At 36.8% G+C, this 22,219-nt stretch overlaps 1 protein-coding gene across 1 annotated transcript in view; it reads left to right on the top strand.

Moving 5' to 3' along the window:
• The window catches only part of LOC124167647 (mucin-19-like), a 393,928-nt gene that overhangs the window by 97,771 nt on the left and 273,938 nt on the right, over positions 1–22,219 (top strand). The window contains exon 3 of the mRNA XM_046545628.1: positions 21,388–21,714. Within this exon, the coding sequence (XP_046401584.1) occupies positions 21,388–21,714 (327 nt within the window). The remainder of the gene's footprint in view (positions 1–21,387; positions 21,715–22,219) is intronic.

Here is a 22,219-nt window from a genome sequence, read left to right as displayed (position 1 = left end):
TAATTTTTTTGTATTAGTTTTATCACTTCATCAGTTAAACTTTATTGGACAATATTCGTTTCTAACACAGAATTTGGTGTAAATAAAGCTATGTGTCACATTCAACTCGAATGTTTGGCCTTTATCATCGAATAACCTTATTTCTTGCATGTTATTTATCCGATGCGTCAATTGCATTGGATACAATCTACGGATTGTAAATGCGTGGTTTCATATATGTTTTTTTACCTTCATTTCATGACCTAGATATATTCATCTGAATGACTTTGGTCTATTGGTCCTTATATAAGCGGGGAAAAGAAGTCGGTAAAAAGCTGTGCACAGTTTGCTAAATTAATATTATTATCTGTTAATGGAAACCTACTACACCTAAGAAATTTATTTCAGTTCTCATATCGAGTAGAAGACGACACAAAATACGCTTAATGTAGTAAATGTTGTCTATATTAAGCAAGGGAAAGGCCTTAATTTTGCTAGTGTTAGCAGTAATCGACATGAATTTGGGAATCATGTATTGAACTGATGAGTAGTCAGAGTATCATAATTTTCGATCCCAAGGTCCACCGATAGTCAATAAAGTCTATCTGGTTTGTTGGAAATTTTGACTTAATTCATGCAGCATTAAATATTTTGCAAAATATGCCATTTTCCCATTTTGATTAGACGGAAATTCTAATAACATTTCTTTCTCGACTCGAATGAATTTCGATGGTTAAAGAAATGGCGTACGATAAGAAATTTCTACAGCAACATAAGTTACATTTATAAGTCATATACATAAGTTATATACAATGCGTTCTGGGATAGCAGCGAAATCGTCTATGGTAAAATTAAATAAGTGATGCCATGGGGAGGCTTTACTTACATTACAGGAGAGGGAGGGAACGTAATAAGTTATTGATAAACGATAGGAATAAACGGAAAAGCTTTCTTTCCCAAGTCCATTGATGTTATTTTCTTTGGATTTTCTGTCCTTGCTTAACGTTCCAATCTATAGTCGTTTTACTTTTGACATGGTAATTGATTTTCTCTCGAAATTCATAATATATTTCTTGGTCGTCCTCGAGTTTGCCATTACTCCTGAGCGCATGTACAACTATGTTTTCTTTGATAAGGACCATTCTGTCCACACCCAAAATCAGTTTGCAGTTACTGACACTGAAAATCTTTACCTACGTATTGATTTTCCTTGATATTAAACCAATCTTTAGGATAATTATCACTCGCAGTCCAATCATATGCTTCAATTTAAACCTGTGTCTGGAATTAATGTAAAAATTCACTTACATTTTTAACCTTTTATCTTAATTAAAAGTTCATTACCTTTTAACCTTTTCATCATCATTAATACAGTCATCAGCTTGGTGTGTGGCACTTTCATTAATTTCAAAGATTTGACACGGGTCTAATTCCCTAAATTATGCTTTTAATTTAAGCGTACAGGTTTTCCACTTACTCAGCTGGAATTTCATCTTTGTCTGTAGTCATGTGAGGTTTCTTATATAGAGTTCGCACTTTGTTAGGTCTTGTCTCATTTTTGAAGTTCCTCATTGTATGGCAGTGAGACACTGAAGTGATAACATATCCTGCGGCACTCGTGGATATGACATTCAACTTTTGCCCTGTGACGCAAATAAGCGTGTATCCTACGCTATACAGATTGTTCTTTCATATTTATATACTAAACTAAGGGAATACATCGGAATTGGCTACGATATCAAGTTCGTATTAGATAGTATGAATAAGTGAGTTCAATATTTTTTGTGGGGCTTATTTAGTATAATAAGTGGTAAAAATAAATTCTTGCGGAAGTTCGGGCATTGAGGCGCCACGTCTTATAGCGATAATTAATTTCCTTTTCCGTGAAATCTCCTGCGGGAGACCTATTGTGTAAAAAGATAGATGGTGTCTAAATTTAAAAAGCTAGTAATCACCAAAATTATGGCTATAATATCCGTACTTTACCCGAATCAGTTTGTGTTAGGTTTAATTTTGGGAATAACAACAATGCTGTCTTCTAATTTAAAGTCATTGTTTTCGGCGTCAACGAGTAGTTCTCACTGCTAAGCATGCACATGTATTTCTTATCAAAATAGGGTGAAGTTCATTATTAGGCACGACAATTCATTTGGCGAATTTGAGTTTGGACAAAATGTTCCCCTAAGTAAAGATGTTTCAGAGCCTACAGCAAACGATGGCCCATAATCGAACGGTCCCAACAAACGTTAGACTTCGCATAGCCACCCATAAATGGTTACTACCTGATTACCAACTAATGTTCTCATTAAAATGAATGCTCAATCGATATAACCAATTAATGCACCTAGGTAAATCCAGAAGTCTTTAATCAATATTTCACTTTATTTGTGATCTTCTTTTTTTTTCTCGAAAGATGGAATGCTACTTATACTTTAAGCTTCTTCTCCGAATTGCTGTCCTACAAGGCGCTAAAAGTTTCCGTCTTTATTTTTACGGGCCTTCTTCCACTTCTTTAACTCCTTTCCCTTACCTTTTCCGTAGTTTTCCTACCGATTATAACTCCCAGAAACCGACCCCCAACTCTTTTTGACTTCCAGGAAATAAATAAGACTTAATATCTTCGCTACTGCACACCTTCTTCACTCACCTTCTTCCCGCACCATATCCTACCTTCGCGATTAATAAATTCTCCTCTTAATAATGACCTCTTGTAGGTCGCGCTGGTGCTTGTTTCCCTTCCGTTGCCAGGGCATTCATTCTCCACCGTTCCTTGAGTTATTTCTCACCTGAAGGTGGGTCTTCAGGGAGTTCAGGAAAGGAATGAATATCTTCCACCCCCGGGGAATGTTGGAAAGAATAAGGTAAAGTGGCAAGGGTGAATAGTTACCGTGGGGAAGGGAGGCACCCCTAAATCCATGCACGGAACGAATTTGGACGAAATTAACGCTGAGAAATTACTCTGCGAAGCAATTATCCTCACTTAGAACAACACATATTACACTTGATGGATATATTTTAGGGATTTCTGGCGGCCAATGAAAAATACTATTCTTAATGAATAAAACTGTCTTTAATTAGTGATGCACAAAAAAAAGAACTAATATAACAGGGGCTACTAGTCCACTGTGACCACACCATAAGAGCTTCTTTCTGTAACTTCTCCTGCCAGAGGGCTTCCAATGCCAAGTCCTGCCATCTAATAGAAGGCAGGGCAATGGTTCTTCCATCTAGAAGTAGTAAGAAATATGCTACTGTATTTTGGTGGTTAAATGATTTGAACTCACATTAAGGAGGCTTTCTCTCTAGTAAAACTAGATTGAGGTGTTTAGTTGGACCCATGTTCGTTGTTGTAATGTATAATTATTTAAGTCCGTGAAGTAATTTAAATTTCGTAATTGAATAATTATATTGCTTCTGAAAAATATTTTAGGATATTTCTTAACTAGGTCACTCTGAATTGGCTTTTCATAGCAGTTGTATTTAGATGAAATATCCGATGCAAGCCAATTATTTCTGTGTTTCAATTTTTTATTAAACTTAAAGTATTAGATAGATGCCCAAACTTTGTTGCATATAAATGAGGGACATGTATATTATTATTGGGTTTGAACGGCATATTCCGAATTGAGAACATAGCCTTAGAATACTCCTGACTACTGATTATTACTGCCTCGTTTATTTGGCTCGATAATCTTTCCTCCATCAATTGCTGTGTTATTATTTCCCCAAATTTGGATTTCATTAACAAATTTTGTAAACGGGGATATACGTTTTTTACTGCAGTTTTTTAGTTAAAAATTGTCCGATATTCTTTCAGTAATTCGTTGTTAAATTTCCTTCCAGTTGTTAAAATATTAAAATTTTATTTCTCTTAACAAGCTTCAGATCAAGTGTGAGATTTGTAATTTTACCAAACTGGAATGCGTGATGAAGTATCGCTTCATAACACCAAAGGTAATTATGAGGGAGCTAATATTAAAGTCTACTGCCCCTTTTCCTTTCCTAGTAGTGTTAGAATGAAAATTTTCTATTTCTTTAGAATCGGAAAGGTGAGCAATACATCCAAAATGCAATAAATAACGTTGATTGTATGTTGATACGATGATATTTTCAAGCTCCGTCTAAATGAGCGGAAAATTTTCCCACACGATCAATTTTCTTTCTTATTCTCCTCAAAATCGCATTTTCTCTTTTGGAATATTTTACGGCATTCTCTAGGGGAATTTAATGGACCCTACATTTTCAATTGAAAATTGTGTGATAAAAATAAATTCTTTCGGAAGCTCGGGCATAGAGGCGCCATGTCTTATAGCGCTAATTAATTTCCTTTTCCGTGAAATCTCTATTGGGAGACGTATTGGCTAAAAACAAAATTGTGAATTCCATGTAAAAAACACTCCCTAGGGCAGACAAAAAATTATTAAGTCCTCTGTTATATTTCAGTAGCTAATTATTATCATTAATTATTAAAACCAATCATGCCTAGTGTTACGAGAAAAATGAGACCAAAATGATGTTTTTTGCTGAATTTATTCAATGAAGAGGTGACGGAGTACATTACTGGTGATACTTTGACGGAAATTCTATGATTTCCATGAAACAGTGCAAAGGATAATATGCCTCCTTTTAACAGCCTCCTTGACGTAGTGTGAACTTGCATAAGTGAAGTTTTTTTTCTTTTCTTAATCCCATCTTTATCATTGAGCTGTCTATCAAGCAATTCATCTTTGCTGCGTGTAGAGGTAGGCGATTATATATCTTCAGTGAAACTCAGATAAAGTATGACACTTTGTATAATAATTGAAAATTGTCCTAATTGCATTACGAAGCATTTTCATGGTCAACCAAAAATACTAAACAGTCAGCGTAAAACAATAAACAATACCTTTCTATTTCCTATCGGGACGAACATGGTGATGAAAATTTTTAAGCTTCATACAATTTCGAGTTCATAGGTTTTCTGAAGTGTGTCTACATGAAACTGCTACTTATGAGCAAGAAAAGGATTACAGTAATAATGACAGAAATGCAGTATTTTCATAAGTTTCCGTTGAAAACCTCGTTAATTCTTATCAAGGCCGTATCACAATTGGCACGTTATTAAAAAGGCTAGAACTTAATTAATTCCTCAAAATGGCGTAGAACTGCACAACGAATGCACGAACTAAACTAGAACAGGGGCTAATTTGCCATCTCACGTCAACGCATTCTCGCTTGTGTTCTACCAATTCACCACTTTACACGACGCAATTTTGACTACGTATTCATACAACCGACAGATTGTGCAAGTACCTGCCCCGCATAAAAAGGCCTTTAATAATGAGTTCTTGGATGTGATAATACTTGATAAAACTTCTCAGTGTTTATTTAATTAAATAGTGCCTTTAGCACTTAGGAATAGCTATTGAATAGGAAAGTTTTATTAAATTGGAGCATTAAACATTGAAATCATGGGTGATTATTCTTCTTTCATAATAGTGTACCACCCAATCGTTTTTTATTCCCACCAGGGGTGGATCCAGGATTTTTTCTGGGGGGGCACAAGAGTCTCATAGGTCTTCTCACATTTGAGATTAAAAACAATTTACAACAATTACGGTACGAAATATTCTCTTTATTTCATTATAAAAGCCGTTAAAATGAAATTATATGGATGAGGCTCCGTAATACACAAAATAAAATGAATGTATCGATTGATAACCGTATTAAAAATATTATGGAATCTTTAAGATTCTGAGGGGGGCACCACAATGCCCCCCTAAATCCGCCTAGGATTATTATTATTATTACATAAATTGTTACAAGTCGACCATAATGTCGGGTGGTACATTAAATCAGGAAATACATAATACAAAGAAACAGAACCAGAATATATATCCATGATAAAAATAATACCCTTATTCTAATCTCATACAACTAAGAATTTAACATTATCCCAATAAAACAATTTAAAACAATCCATTAAATACATTAATTCCAATATTATACAACTAAAAAATGAGCATTGATCCAACTTCAAACTCTCTTTTTGAACCATTATGTACTTAATCAATAGTTAAGTGCTTCACACTTCTTCCTAAAAATTTTGGCATTTGAAGAGAAGATCTTAAAAATCACTTCAGGTAGGTCATTCCACTCTTTTATTCCTCTATGTAGGAAGGATTTTCTCAAAATGTCTGTTTTCTGTTTTTTCAATTGAATTTTAAATTTATGGTCTTTCCTTCCTATGTAGCAGGGTGAGCCCAGCTTTAGACCTAATTCTTCCAAACCTGCTCTTTTGTAAATGCTTTGTATACGCCGCATAGCCTTGCATACGCCGCGATTCCCGCGAACTAAGTGCTCCAAGGATTGGAGCATTTCCTAGGCGAATAATTTAGGTTAACAGCGCAATATTACTCTTGAATCTATCACAAAATGCTTCCGTTCCGGCTAAATTAACGGGCGCCCGAGTTCCCAGTTTTTGCTTACCTTCCTGGTACCATCGCTCTTGCTCGCAACAATTGAAAATGAACGCACCCCTAGCTCACCCTCTCCTGCAGCTATTAACCCTTTTCCGAACCGCTGACTCCCCTAATTCTCACCCTCTTCCCAGGACCGTTATACATTCTCAAGTGCCCTCTTATACATATCTCATTACGTACACGAAAATCACCTACGCCCTTGCTCCTGCATTGAATTGCTTCTAAATCTAGCTCATTCGGCATTCTAGCGCCAATTCCTTTCATTTTTTTATTGCACTCTGTTGCAAACTTAGGTAATGTTCATACCCACTCCGCTAAATTTAATTTGCAAATGGTGTGATTTTCAGGTTTTCTTTTATAATATTTAAATGGAGATGAGACGAATTTTTTTAAATACTGAATGTTTTTTGCCTTATTGGTGTAGTAACTACTCACCAGATTGAAGGTTTGCTTATATATGGCGTATATGAGGCATTTCAAGCATTTATTTTTTAACCCACAGACCATACAGTCATTTTATGCGTTACTGAGAAGTTAAATCATCGGATACAAAATAATATTATTTCATTCTCCTTTTTTACACTTTTTCGCTGCATCATCCGAAGGATATAAAATCACAGTACCTTTGAACTCATCCATCCAAGATATTACTTGTTTTGTCTTGTTATTTGCTGTTACTTATTTATTTAAAAATGCAATACGATTGAAGTCATTCAATCAATTTCAGGTTTTGTATGCATTGAACATCATTCACAGTGCACAGTAACAATTTACGCCTAGGTATCTTTGAAATTATGTGACTCTTTCTAGGAGATATAGGTCGGTACTAAAACTAACCACTTTAAATTTTGAAAATTATTTCAGAAGTATTTTTGCTCTTAATGTTCTTTGCCATCACATTTTAAATATATTTACCAAAAAAAATAATTGGTATCATTTTCGGCACATTCTTTAGTTATAATTTATGATGGTCCACGAATTTTACGACTTTTTGAGATGTATTTCAATTCGTATTATTTTACCGTAAATATTTGTCCTGAAAAACGCGTCCACGGAAAACTCTAAGTATAGTGAGGCAACTGTTGTCTCTCCATTGGCGGAGTTTTGTTCCGTATTTAACCCACAATACCCTCTTTTTTCTCCAAAAATATATTACAAGAATTCTGCGCTGTTCATCTCGTGAGCCGAGGGAATGTACCGTTATTCTCCTTTTGTTTCCACAGTGAAACGTGCCCATGGTTCTTCCCGCTGCGAAATTTATTTCCCTGAACGCTTTGCCAATTTAAATAAGTAATTAATTCGATCCTCATTGGGACGCCCACGCTTCCTCTTTTTTCAATTTTATTCAGCGTTCGAGAGAAATTTAAATTGCTCGTTGTTGGAGAGAGAGAGAGATTGTTGGGGGAGGAAGGGAATAAAATTTTTGAGGAAGAAACGAAACAAAAAAAAGACGAGGGAACCGCTTTGTGTTTACGCCAACAAATGGAACGCCATTTCGGAGGAGATAAATGTGGAAACACACAGTCTTGAAAAGCTCTCAAATGAGTTTTCTTCCCCCTCCCCTCTCTTCGAAGTCCCCGTCCACACTGTCGGGGCAAGTATATTTGAAACCTTGAAACGTCTAAAAACAATCCGGGGGACAGGATCAAGAGATAATCTTAACATTTCGGGTGGAAATGGAGAGAGAAAAAATTACGTACCCTCCTTGCTTTTCTCTCTCCCTCTTTCACTCTGTCTGCCTCGGGTCCTCCCCTTGTCCCCGTAAATGAGCCTGTTTCATTTACCCCATCTCCCAGGCTGTTTATATCTACCTCCTTTCTGTTCATATATATTTATCTATTGTCTCTGTATATCTCGATGCTTCATTTATAGCGTTCGAAGTCCGCGGATAAAATAGATGAAATGAACAAAAAGAAATCATTGGGTTATAATGACGAACGAAATCAAGTATTTATGAGTCAATAAAAATTTTAAAATCAGTTAAGTAGCATTCTATTGATTAATTTTATTTGTTGAGACGGTAGTAATAAAGATGATTATTCCTACTTCCTTCCAGTTCACTTATACTAATCAATTGTCACTATAAACGTCAATGATCCATTTCTTGCGTTTGCAATACGCAGATGAAATGGCTGGAATGGGCAGGTATCAAGAGCTGGGATATCATATTGATGAAAGCAATCAAGTAATCAACTATTTTTGAATGAATAAAAACTTAAACATCAGTTCAATAGAATCATATTGATTTAGTTAATCTATTTGAGCCAACATTAATGTACATAATTATTTCTACTTCCTACCAGCTCATTTATTCCCATCTTTTGTCTCAGTATATGTCGATGCTTCATTTTTAGCGTTTAAAATCGGCTGATGCAACGACTTGGATGGACTAGAATCAAGAATTGGTTATTATTTTGACGAAAGAAATCGAACAATAAACCGTTTTTGAGGCAATCCAAATTTTTGAAATCAGTTCAGTGGCCTTCTCTGTATTTATTTTATCTATTTTAGCCAACAATGATTATTCCTACCCCCTTTTAGTTTTTATATTAATCTATTGACTATACAGATGTGGATCCGCCATTTCTAGGGTTTGAAATCTGCGGATAAAATGACTCGGATGGTCAAGAATCAAGGGCCGTATTATTATATTGACGAACGAAATCGAGCCATCTACTATTTTAGGGGTCAATCAAGATGAAAAAATCACTTCAGTAGCATTCTATTGATGTAATTTATCTATTTTTGCCTACATTTATGTAGGTAATTACAATAATAATTAATCAAAAAATGTATAAACTCGTTCAAATTCGCGAAACTTAGGAATGGGTTTGTAAAAAAAATGTTTGTAAAAAAAAAGCTTAACGTGCCCAATGCCTTGGAGGTCTGTAACGGTTCAACGAAAAAAAATAAAATGAAAAATTGAAAATTATCAAGCGTTTGTGGAACATATTTATTTAATTTGACCCTTTAGCTACCGGGATGCAACATTTTTATAGTCCTTCACGTTGAGTTTTTTCCTTGGTGCTTCATGAAAGCTCTTCCGGATGTAAATGAGATGAAAGATAATACTCGGACAATGTAGGAGTGTATTCCTCCCAATTTTCAGTAAACTTAATGGCAGTATACGGTTAAGTTATCGCGATTCAATGTCAGAGTTGAGTATATCCACTTTTTGCTCCAGTAGCACTGCTTTGAATCTTCCTACCTAGCTCACGTCCTGTCTCCAATCTCCTCCCCTTCTATTTCCGCGAGAGCGAACGCCATTCCTCACTGTACCCATTCCTTAATTTCCCTCGCCAACCCTGCTGACTGGGGAAAACCCCCTTTTCTTAAGACTCCTCCAGAAATCCTGCGCCTTAATCATATTGCTCACTTTTTTCCCCTTTGCCATACTAACTGATCCTATAGATGCTGCATCTCACCTTTCTCAGGCTTTTTAAACTCCATATATGTTGATATTCATGTACTAGGTACGTTCGGAGAGTAAGTTCCGTTTTGAAATAAAAAAATATCTCTAAAACAAGTACAGATAATTCAAAGAAATGTATAACACACAATTCTGCCACTATAGAGTGGTTTCCTATAACATTTTTATTGCCTATATCGAAATATTATTTCTCCTGAATTACGTATTTTACGCTTTTAGATTTTTAAATGACGATATCTATTTTTCGCGATTAAATGAAAAGTGAAAATTTTCAAGCGCGCGAAAACGCGACGGCTAAGTATGAATGCTGGGAAAAGCCCGATTGACTTCATTCTGGTTCCGGCTTCCGCCGTGTGAGGCCACTTTGGAGCGAGGTTATGAGCGCCGCTAAGATGTAGGTTGCGAGCATGGAGCGCTTAGCTTAAATAAGGATGATTAATGCCCAATCAAACGAAGGAAACTTTCCGACCTTAGGCAACTTTAATAGGTGATTATTAAGAGATGTTTCCCAGAGCTCTGTGCCTCATGCGTGCATGTTAATCACAGACGATATAAATTTTCTGACTACTCGTATAGCATCTAGATCCGTGTGTCGCCACGTGGAGTGGCATCGCATGGGCGCATATCAGGCCTTTTTTAAATGAGGTTAAAATTGACCATAAGCATTCGCCTGAACTGGGATTTTTAAAACCAAATAATTTCTACATTACGAATGTACTAATGGTGAGTAACGAATTGCAATCAATGCCTTTCGTTTTCTTTTTTGAAGGAAACTACCTTATTACTTTATTTTTGGTTGTATCGTGAATTTTCAGGTATTTTTCATAGCATGGCACATGTTTGTGCACAGTGTTTTCGTAGAATATTTCCACCAGTGTAAACATGCATTAGGTAACACGTCTCTCAGCTCTTCGTCGCAGATGTCCTCTGAACGCCAAGAAAAGACTTCAGATGCAGAAACAAGTCAATTCTATCAATGTACTCCTCGCCTGAGGATGGCGCAGTGCGCCGAAATCGCGGTCATGATTGAATAAATATTTATGTGGAAAAACAAAGTTCAATTTTGATTCATCATGAGTAAATTCCACAAAGTGAAGCCTCAAGCTATGAACTTTATCAATTGTTGTCGTGTTACTAACTCCTAAAAACATTTCCCTAAGAAAAATATGGTTTTTTTGTGAACTTTTCCTATTTTTTAATGTTCTATATGTTATCCGGGGCTGAGAGGAACCCGAAGAACCTAATATCCTTAAAATCGTTGCAGCCGTTCTCGAGTTATAAGTGTTCTAATTAATATGATTTTCGACTTTCTTTTATATAAATAGAAGAAGAAGATGTATGCATCAAATGTAATAATTGCTCAAAATTCAAGGTAATGATGCAAATGATAGCTTAAAATAACTTAATGAACCAGAAATGAAAAAAATGGTGTCTCAGATGTTCCTTTAAATTAGAAAATCATAAAGGAGCAGCGATGAAGAAGTTATCATTGAATACAGCTTAGACTAATAGCTTAAAATCTGAATTTTTAAAACCTTTGTTAACAGTTATCTAATTATCTTGCCATATTTTTCGCGGCAAGTTCCTGTATCCTTGTCGGTGGTCTCTCCGGCATGAATTGGATCCTAAAGAGAAACAATTGAGTTCCATGAATATCAAAACAAGGCTTAAGTATCGGGTATTCATCCTAGTATTAGTATGCATAGTTTTGGAGATCACAGTCTTATATTCAGTACACATGAATTGGAGCCGTGGTGGCGCTCTCCTCTTTGTCTGTACAATTTTTATCATGTGTGACAGCAAATATGAAGAAAATGGCTAAAATTAGAACTTCAACTTAATTACGTAGTCTTTGAGTTATTTCCCTAATTTCTTTGGACGTCTCAGAGAGCACGGAAATTCCTCATTTCTTACGCCTTCGATATAAATCCCCAGCTCCCATCATTTAGCTATCCACCATTTCCCCCACACTATTCTTCCTCCTATTTCCTCGGCCGAATTCCCCCTCTCCCTACCTTTAAGACTTCTTTCTACCTTCTCGTTTTTCCGCCGAAAACAATTCCCACATTCTTATCTTCTCGTTTTCTCTTCCCATCCTCTCTCTTCGTACGTCTCCGGTAGTCATTGCGAAGGGCTTAGCGCTCTTTTCTTCCCCGAAAGTTTTATTTTCAATGAGTTTTTCTCCTTTCGATTCCATGCCGTTAAGATTAACTCCTGCATGGCAGTAATTGGTTTCATTTTAGATTTTTCATCACATTCGAAACAGCTGGTGCTAATATTTTGTGCTGTGTTATTTTCGGGTTTGTACGCCCCTAAACCATTTTTTAAGAAAAAGTGCAATAAAGAGACTTTTCTTTTTTGTGCTTGTTACAAAATTTGAAAACTATGAAACACGTTAAATATTGACCGAGGTTTTTGAAATTCAAATTTTGAGATGTAGCTTAAACTATATTCTGGTCTAGTTCACAAAAATATCTATAATGCTTAAAGACGTATCACATGAGCTGTAAGACAATGAAAATATTTTTCATGCTTAATATGGCACAGATCGATAGCGTTGATCCAAACAAATACCTTTTTATGTAATGAAATTAGGTAATGGCGCGTCTCAAAGATTTTGGTGGAGGGGCGTGGGCGAGGGCCTCTCTATTCTTCGTGGTTCAAAGCTTTCAAACGTGATAACGGTCAAATTCTATTCCTTAAATCATTTGTCAACGTTTGAAACAAAATACATCCGTTATCTGGTGAGAGGTAATCTTTCTGCTTCAAGAACCACCCGTAGCCGAGTTTTTTATGCAACGATATCATATACATTTGATTTTCGTAAAATTTCAGTTTTACAAATTTTAAAAATCTTTTAAATCTTTGCATTGATTACCAAAAGACTTCGGGGTTCTCATTTTGAAATCAAATGCATAGGGTTCGCCAAATATATAAATCTCAAGTTGTCGATCAAATGCCATTTTCTGCTCAAATTCGGGTTGAGCGACCCATCGATATTTTAGTTTTAGTTACTTACAAGTCGAAGTTAAATTTATCGAATATTGCCGTTGAGAACCTCCTCCGGGATAGTTACTCGGTTACCACAGTCATTATTCTTGCCAGATGCTCCTCGCTACCAATCGCACTACGTCAGGATATGCTTACTGCAGAGACGTGTCAGTCACTGACTTCTAGGCGCATATAATGCCGTGTGCGCTATTTTTGCCTGCATCCCACCGTTCCTCGCATCGCTGTCCTCGTTGCATCTTCTCAGCATAGAACGAAGACGACTTCCCTCTTACACCCGAACCCACTGCCTCCTACGCTCTGCTCTTTTTCTCCCTCCTTTCACATCCCCTGACGTTGGGGGCGTTTCACGTCAGATATCCTCCCCATTCTCGCTTCAACCCCCTTCCCTTCATTCCGCCCCCATTTTTGCTCGCAAGAAAACCCGCCCCCACTCCTATATCTCCCTTACCATGTCTACCCTTAATGCGAGGGCTCCTTTGTTTTCTACTCCATATTCATTTCAGGAGGGATGGGTGTACTCGTCTCCTTCCACCTTCTACCCTGCATTTTTTTTTACCATTCCTTCCTCCCGCGTCCCCAAGCATCTTTTCCGCTCCCTTTCTTCCTTACCCCGGTCTGTCTTTTTCGTACTTTTTCAGCTGATTCTGCCTATCTCTCTCTCTCTCCTTCTCTTTATTTTTCTTGCGAGTGTGTGTGCCTCTCTTCTTTTTTTTATTGTTTCCTGAAGGAGTTTTGCGAAACGGCGCGCGCTTGGCAAGCATTTTGCTTCAGTCTCCTTCTACTCCTCCGTTTTCCGCGAATATTGTTGTCGCAGTCGGTGTATTAATTTTTTTTCCTCCCCGAAAATTCGCGAATGGGAGTGCTTGAAGTTGAGTTGAGGCATCGTCGTTTTCATTCTGGGTAATTGAGTGGGGTTGCTAGTCTGATATTTGGATCAGGTGATTCAATGGTATGTTGAAAATGTGGGGAAATTTAAAAACGTACCTAGCAACCTTGGAGGGATCGGTTTATTTTCAAATTAAGACCTGGGAGAGTATTACAATAGTTTAAGATATATTGTGGAGTGGAACAATTTAGGGAACACTTTATATTTTTATTGAGTGACATCCTGGTTACGTACTGGGGATTCTATCAAACGAATTAATTATATCTTGCAATAAAACATTTTTGCCAGTTAAGCTGCGCTTGAAAAGTGCTAAGTAGTTATCAATCTTTGATATTGGCTTGAAACTATTGTATTTCCACAATTTTTATTGTTTTCTAAAAGAGTTTTGCGAAACAGTGCGCGCTTAGCATTTTGCTTAAGCCTCCTTCTCCTTCGTTTTCCGCGAATATTGCTCTCTCGGTCAATGCAAATTTTTTTGTATCCAAAAATTGATAAATATGAGTGCCAGCAGTTGAATTGAGTTTGGGCATGGTTTTTTTCATTCAGGGTACTTTATTGACGCTATTGCATTGATATTTGGATTGGTTTGCGGGATTTTGAAACAGTTGAGAAGTTTAAAAAAGTGCGTAGCAACCTTGGAGGATTCAGTCGATTTAGAACAAGATTTGAGAGTGAATATGTAGTGAGATTGGCTGACTATGGAATCACCTAAAACACTTATTGTTTATATATTGAGTGGCTTCTTTGTTACGTATCAGAGGATCTTTCAAACAGCTTAAGCACATCATATTTTTTCACTTCACCTAAGCTCGAAAAGTGCTGTACTGTATTCATTTTTTATATTGGCAAGCCATTTTCATTACGGTATAGGTCTGTTCAGGCTGTTTCCCCGGTTCTCTTGTATTACTCGCTTGTTATTTTAGTATGTTGGAGATGAAGTGCGTTCCTATTTTTTTGAAATTGGCAATGTGCGATTGGTCGAAATTTCACATTTGGAATAGAATTCCGGAAGGAATTTTGCGATAGGGCGCATGATTATCAAGAGTTATACTCCGATTTCTTCCGCCTTTGCCAAAATCCTGTCTCCTTTTCCTCACGGGATGATAGAACAAGAAATTCTCTGAGTTATTTGGAGAGGCAGACATCATTGATATCATTGAGCGTTTCTAAATTTAGAGTTGTATCTGGCTTAATATGCACGTATCTGGCTTAATATGCACCACAGTATTCAAGGAGAGGCGATAAAAGCATTGAAATTTTAATAAGAAATTGGTAACCCTGGGTAGGCCATATAATCAGGAAAGATTAAATCCTGAGGAGGTGTAAAAATTTGTTCAAGATTGATTCAGATTGCCCATAGTCCGAAACTTTCAGATGATTATTATTGAATGGTTCCTTAGTTAACTGTCAGATCTAACAAAGCCGCAGATTTCATAAAAATCTCATTGAAGTTACTCGACTAACAATTACTCAGACCATTGTATGTGAAATATTCAACCGATTACAATTGAGCACTAGAATTACTTTTTTCAGTGAAATGAGCCTTTTGCAACTTTTTATGCTTACCATGGACAGTGCTTATTCCTTTTTTCTGATTTAATTCAAAGGAAATGTGAGCGTGTCTCAATTAACTACTGATACCCACTCTTCCTCATTTTTCGACTCCATATTTACTCTACTAGACTCCACGCCAATTTATGTTCATGGAAACTCTAGAACGAATTAAGCACTCCTCCATGGAATATAATATTATCCTCGCATCAGTTTCATTCTAAAAAGTCTTTCCCGTTCCCGTTATTGAATATTTGCCTGATATATGTGACGCAAAAAAACTGATATGTCTATTACGTCATCCCTCTCGTTATTCCTACACTAATTAGCCAAGGATTCAAATGGATAAAGAATCTGGGCAGTGAAAAAAATTGCTTCCAATTCCTCACACTTAATGCTTTCTGTTGTAGGAATCGGATGAGGATTACTGCTGACGTCTTTTCATGTTATATTTGGTGGTTTGATTAGGAAATTGGACTGAAAACCAATTATATCACCGTATCGAAACAAAACACGTCATTATTGTTCCCGTGTGCATAAAGCCAAAAATGTTAATTGATACTTTATGCTGCTGCATCTATGCTCTCCTTTCATAAATATTCACGTCAAGAATGCAATTGCATCGAGCTAATTTAGTAATTGCTCTTCATTTATGGAATTAATTACCGTTTATCGCACTGCCAAAAGTTTAAAAATTATGTTGAGCTTTGAAGCGTCTAATTTACACGCTTAAATTCGGAATTACAGCAAAATCATCAGGTCAGAATATGCCTCCTTGACGTAAAACCTTAATTGAAATAAAAGGCTTTCACGTATATGTTGACTTTCTTTGTAACGGTTCCAATTTATATCGGCCAGGTTATGATATTTTTTATTTTACTTTATTTTCCTACTTATAAATATAATTTGTTAGTTAGTAATTTTTGGTTTCTAATTCGAAAATTGCTCACATACATAAAATTTTATTCGAGCTTCAGAAAAAGTAGGCTCTAAGCATTTCATTTGCTAAACTTTTCATACTATACGCTCTATCACGGCACCACTTAAGAACCAAGAATAAAATGATTTTCTATTCCGAATCTGATCATCTCGAAGACTTAAGTGTGATTATTTGGGCCATTTTTTTGAACTGACTTTTAATTTTGACCGTGTAAAAATTAGTCTATTGTGTAAAATTCATGAAATTACGATTAAGTCTGTCATTTTGCCGGGCAAAATTTCGTTGAAATTGAACGAAGAAATCTTGTCTCCGAAAGGAAGAGGCATAGTCGCTTTTATGGACGAAGAGTTTTGTCTAATTAAGTTTTACGGCGATAATGTGACAAACTTAGGTTTACGATCCTTCGTTAATCAACTTGTCTTTTTCTGCCGTAACTCAGCATTCTATTCGCTTCAATCCGCTTCCCGTCCATTTCTATATACCTCGCTTTGTAATGCGAATTTCACCCATTCTTTCGGCATAAAACGTGCCTTTTCTTGCTTTTCCATTCTCTTAACCCCTCATCTCTCAATCTCATACTAAACGCCTTTATGCCCACCCACTCTCTCCACGTTTTCCTTCATTGGAGAATTTCGGGCCGAATTCCTTGGCTGTGAAGGGTTTTAACCTTTTATCACTTCTCACTACCCACCCGAATTTCTTCGTTTCACCTCGTCACTTTCTTTCCTTTTTTCCGTGAGAGATATTTGCGATTAATTATTTCCAGCTCCTTTTGCTCTGATTATAATAGGCCTGGAATCAGCATCACTAATTGAATAAAACTTTTAGTGATTTATTCAATGACAGCTTCAGGTTTTTATTCAAACAACTTCGATAAAACACATTAAACTTTTAATAAATCGACTAACATGATATAATAGCCTATATATTTTGTTTCAAATTATACAAATCATTAAATTTCATTATTCGTGCAGTAAATCATGCAAACCATATTTATCTGTGATGAAAAGATCATATAATATGACATTTTACATGCTTTATGTTAAATAGAAACTCCGTATAAGGCATAAAACGTCCGTTAAGCTCCTAAACATGTTAGTAGCCCATGCTTTATCTCCTGAAAATTTATAAATAACAGAGGATGACTGTAATGTTACATTTTGCATTTTTTGGTGGTTTATCGCGGATAATTTCATTTTTAGAAAATCAAGGAAATTCAATGAATATATGTCATTTTTCTCGATCTCATATATCATTGCGTTACCTCATTCGATGTAATCGCCAAGGTCGTCGAGGTATTTTTTTTCATTTTCAAAAATGTATGCAACGTGCCAGAACACGAATACAATCTTAGCAAAACTGTGAGTATGAAAGCTCAATTAAACTCGTTCAAACCACCAAAGAAAAATACCGTATCTTTTTCTTGATGTCAGTTGCTTGCGTGGACCTCTCGCTTAAGTGCCTTATAGCTTTCTGTTTCCGCCCAGATCTCATTTTATCCACAATCTCAGGCTTCCTTTACGGGGATCGTGAAGGAAAGTGGGCCCCAGTTTGACATGACTCGTGAAGGGCAGACGGCAGGGTGAGGGTGGAGGGGACGTTTGACAGGCCTCCCACGTTGTTGGAAGAAACATTTTCCGCGCCCGAGAAAACTTGGAAATCACAGCGTGACATATTTGAGCGAGTCAGCGTTTCTAACGCTTGGGGGTTACTAAAATGAACGTATATTTGCGCTCGCAAAATAAAATGCCACCTCCCCATCCCTCCCTTCTTTCCTCAACAGAAATTTGCGCCTGGCTTTTCAAAGTGTCGGCAAAAGACCTCCCCCTTCAAATTTTGCGAGATTTCATATCTTTTAAGAAACGGAATACGTACGCGAGAAGGTCTTGCGGTGTGTTGTCAAAATAACTCAAGCTCAGATGGTTTCTCCGTCCGTGATAATTTCAATCCCTTTGTGTTTCATTCCGAAAGGGTATCCCAAAATCACTCAGATGCGCAGTTTACTTACGTCAGTGTAGCATCGGTCCTGCTTGCGTGCTTACTCTATAGGGTATGATATAGAATTGGAATTAAGATTATGAAATTGGAACAAAGCATAGTTTAAATTTAGTGCTTTGTGGTTTTACGTAAGTGAAATTCGTTTTATATTCAAGATGTAGGATCTAATTCAACGCGTGTTTCCTTTCCTTATTTTGGACTTCAGGAAGTGGAATGTCTACCACGACATATAAAATTGTGGCTCAAAGCCAAAACATTACTCAAAATTACTTAACGAAATTAATCTTCCAGTTCAGGCAGAATTAATGCGAATGAACTTTTCACGGTCTACCTCGATCTGTTCCCCCGCCCAAATTGCACTTTCTTTCAATTTTAAGGCCGACATTCTTGCATTATGCCTGTAAATCATATTGCATTCTTTTTCCTTGCTCTTTAGTCTAACATTCTTCCCCCTATCACGGATTTTTTCATCCCTTGTTCTTGTAGTACTTGACCCATCCAGATCATTTCTTCAAAATCTAATGTAGAAGTCTTCTGTTATCATCAATCATGTCTTACACCCCATCGCTTCTTTTACTCTCCGTTCACTTGGCCTTCTCCATCCTTCTTCACACTCACACCTCCAGTCTTTTCTCGGCCTTCCTTTTCAGCGTCCAAGTTTCCGCGCCGTAAAACGCTGCACTCCCGATCATACTCCTCATTATCCCATATATATATTTTAGCAAATTGATTCCACTTCACAATGACTCTTGTCTTTTTAAGAAGAAAGAGGAATATTGTTTAAGGCTGGGTGAGTAGAGTGTTTAAGCGATTAATTGCTAACAATTGTGGTGATTACTTTCCAAGGCAAGTTTTGAAAGTGATTTCAAGTGCCTTTTCGCAATTGAGCACTTATTCGTTACGTTGTATTTTTTCTTTAATATTGTTTCTCCCGGATTTATCACTTATACTTATACAAACAAAGCTTTAAAAATCTGATTTTTTCCTATTCCGGAATCTTCTGATCGCTACCGTCTATTAATAGAGAGGAGTTGTCCGATTAAAAAACATATATATTCCGCCTCATTACCTATGGTAGACGATTTTGTCCATTTCTCCTCTGACCGTTCGTCAGCGGCCTACATTTTCATCTGCAAATAAATTTACGCCCGCTGAGGAAATTGCTGGTGTTTCTGATGCGTTGGGTAGAAAATTCGGTTCTTTACGGCGATGCAAACCCTTCCTTGGCACATATTCACGTGGGTAGGGGTGGGAGACTTATGAGACCTCTCTCGTGAACATACTGGCCTTTTCTAGGTCCACCCTCATCCCCTTTTTGGCCGCTCACCCGGAAAAGAAAAGTCGCTGCTAGTGCGAAACGTCATTAGCGTCAGTAACAACCCGCGTTTTACTAAATCTCTCTCAAAAACATCTTTCGGCTCCCTAATCTGAGATTAAATGGTTTCTGTACAACTCGCAGCTCCCTTCATGAGTTGCGAAGGGGAGAAAAAAAGGTAGGTAACATACTGCGTCCTCCTTCCTTATTCCAGGGTTTATTTACCACGGGAGGGGTCAAAGAGTGGCACAGCGTGGTTTGTCGTTGTTTGCACAGCGCAAAGACTGCTCTTTCTCGTTGGTAACACTCCTGTGGAGACCTTTCCTTTTCAACTCCCTCCAATCCACTTTCTGTGGCCCTTATTCGATCCAAGTGGGGAATGTTTGTCGAGGTATATGAGAAACCGAAGGAGAAAACGACTTTTTGAACGATACCATTCCTTTTACCCCTCCTACCGTTTGTTTTGCATTAATGCAGTATTAATAATTAACGTGGAATATGATATTTAATAATATATGTAAAAAAAAATCGTAATCTCTCTCAACGGTTCTCGGTATTTCACATATTTTACTTGTCCATTAGTCATCTCATGATTTTTTTCCGCCGTGCAAATAATTGTTTTAGGTCATAGTGCTCATTTTGTCTTTTCCAATTAAAGCTACATTTTTGAACTCGAATGGGGAGAACAGCATGATCGTCGCCATAAGTTTATGACAATTATAAAAAGAGGTTATAATGATATATGTGTATTATTTTCTTATTATATTTAGAGAGACATTTATTCCTATTTCAATTTCAATTTGATGTGCTATTTAAGATTTTTTGTTTTATATTTTTCATGCCATTTATTATTCCGTCAAATATGGTGTATATCATTGCTCTACGTTTCTATTGAGTCATATAGGTACTAGTCTTTTTTAAATAATTATAATGATTTTCTTATCTCTACTTCAATTAATGATCGAAATTGAATGATACGCCAACACCACAATGGTTAATTAGGGGAAAGGTAAATAAGATATTTACAGTTTAAGAAGTGCAGAAATAATACAATCGTAACTTAAATAAATGGCATTATAAACTAAATACCAAATATTGAAGTAAAATTTAGAAGAACTACGGTAGGTATCATATCAGTTGTATCACATCATCTTCTTACACCCTTTTATTTTATCACAGAAATAATTTTAGCGTGGTGAATGTTACCATAGCAAAGAATTTAAAGGTAGATAAATAGACGGATAATTTATTTGTTTTGGAATTTCCCTTTGGAGCAACAATAATTTTACAAATAGTTGGAGAGTTCAAAATCAGAAAAACATTCTCAATAATTTCGTTCAAAAAGTACAATCTGATAGTATTCAAATTCAAGCATGAGTATTTTATGCGTTCACAGTCAGTATTTATTTAGAAAACAAACTAAATATACAATTGAAAATATACAGTAATTTTAACAATCACTTTTGAGGCGTACATATTTGTCAAAATATTAATTTCCTTTGGGATAATACAAATACAAATGATTTTTATCTATCTGTTGAGGTAATGTTTTTCAGTTTTTGAGGAATTGAAATCCAAATGTGGCATGATTTTACGTAGAATAAATTTCGATGCATTGTGGTCCTGCGGCAGGATACAATTAATATGTTTTTATCTCAACTATTTCTTGTTTATTTAATTAGGATATCTAAATATGGTTGGAAAATATAGGAGGGAGTTCCAGTTTGCAGAAGTTTATATATAAATATTCCCATTTGTACTTTTTGTCTCTGTTATACTTTCAGGCTTTTTAATGGTATCATATTTCTTTTGCAGGCAACAACATAGTGGTGACCGCTGCGGGCACTGCCAGCATAGCAGTGGCCCCGGTAGCTGTCGCGACGTCGGCATCAGCGCAGCAGGCTAAGAAGCTGACGGTGGCCGCCGTGACACAAGCAACGGCGTCGACGGGCTCGGGGACGCCCTCCGCCACTTCCGGCGGAAGTTTCGAGTTAGTGGAGGCGCCGGTGGCGACCTCTGACAATGGAGCGGACAACCATGACCTGACAGCGCTGTCGCCTCAAGCGTTCGCGTCTTCGACGGAGGCCTTTATCAACGAGAATTCGGATAGCCTCGGAGTCGTAGCGGGCGACGCGGACACTGGTGAGTCAGTCCATAAAATCTCCAGATATTTCCAGGCAACCAGTAAATTTTAATGTTATCATCATCATCATATCCCAGCAATCCAGAGATTGGTGTGTCGTAGTCTTCCGAGGCGCTCTTGATTCGTTGATCTCTTCGTCTTTCAGGTTTTCAACGTGTTGTTTTTAGGACCATGCAAACGCGACGAAAATACCGATATCGGCACATTGACCTGAAGTAGCCTGATGGAATATCGGCGATGGTGTAGTCTACCTATAACGAATAACGCGCCGTAAACCCGATAGATGAAGAGATCAGTCCAGAGATTGGTTTGGCAAAGCTTTCAACTCCACGTTCCTCTCAGATAACTATTTTACATTTGCATATTTCTTCTCTTTCATTATCCTTAAAAAAATTCTTATTACCTTTTAAATACTCTTTGAACACTGAACTGTTTAGGCCTTTACATTGCAGAATTCCATTTTAGTCAGAAAAATAAAAACTTTGCATCCTACAAATTATATAC

Source organism: Ischnura elegans, chromosome 11 (genome assembly GCF_921293095.1).
Source record: "Ischnura elegans chromosome 11, ioIscEleg1.1, whole genome shotgun sequence".
Taxonomy (NCBI): domain Eukaryota; kingdom Metazoa; phylum Arthropoda; class Insecta; order Odonata; family Coenagrionidae; genus Ischnura; species Ischnura elegans.
Note: the sequence above shows the minus strand (reverse complement) of the source record. Positions and strands in the feature narration are given on the sequence as shown.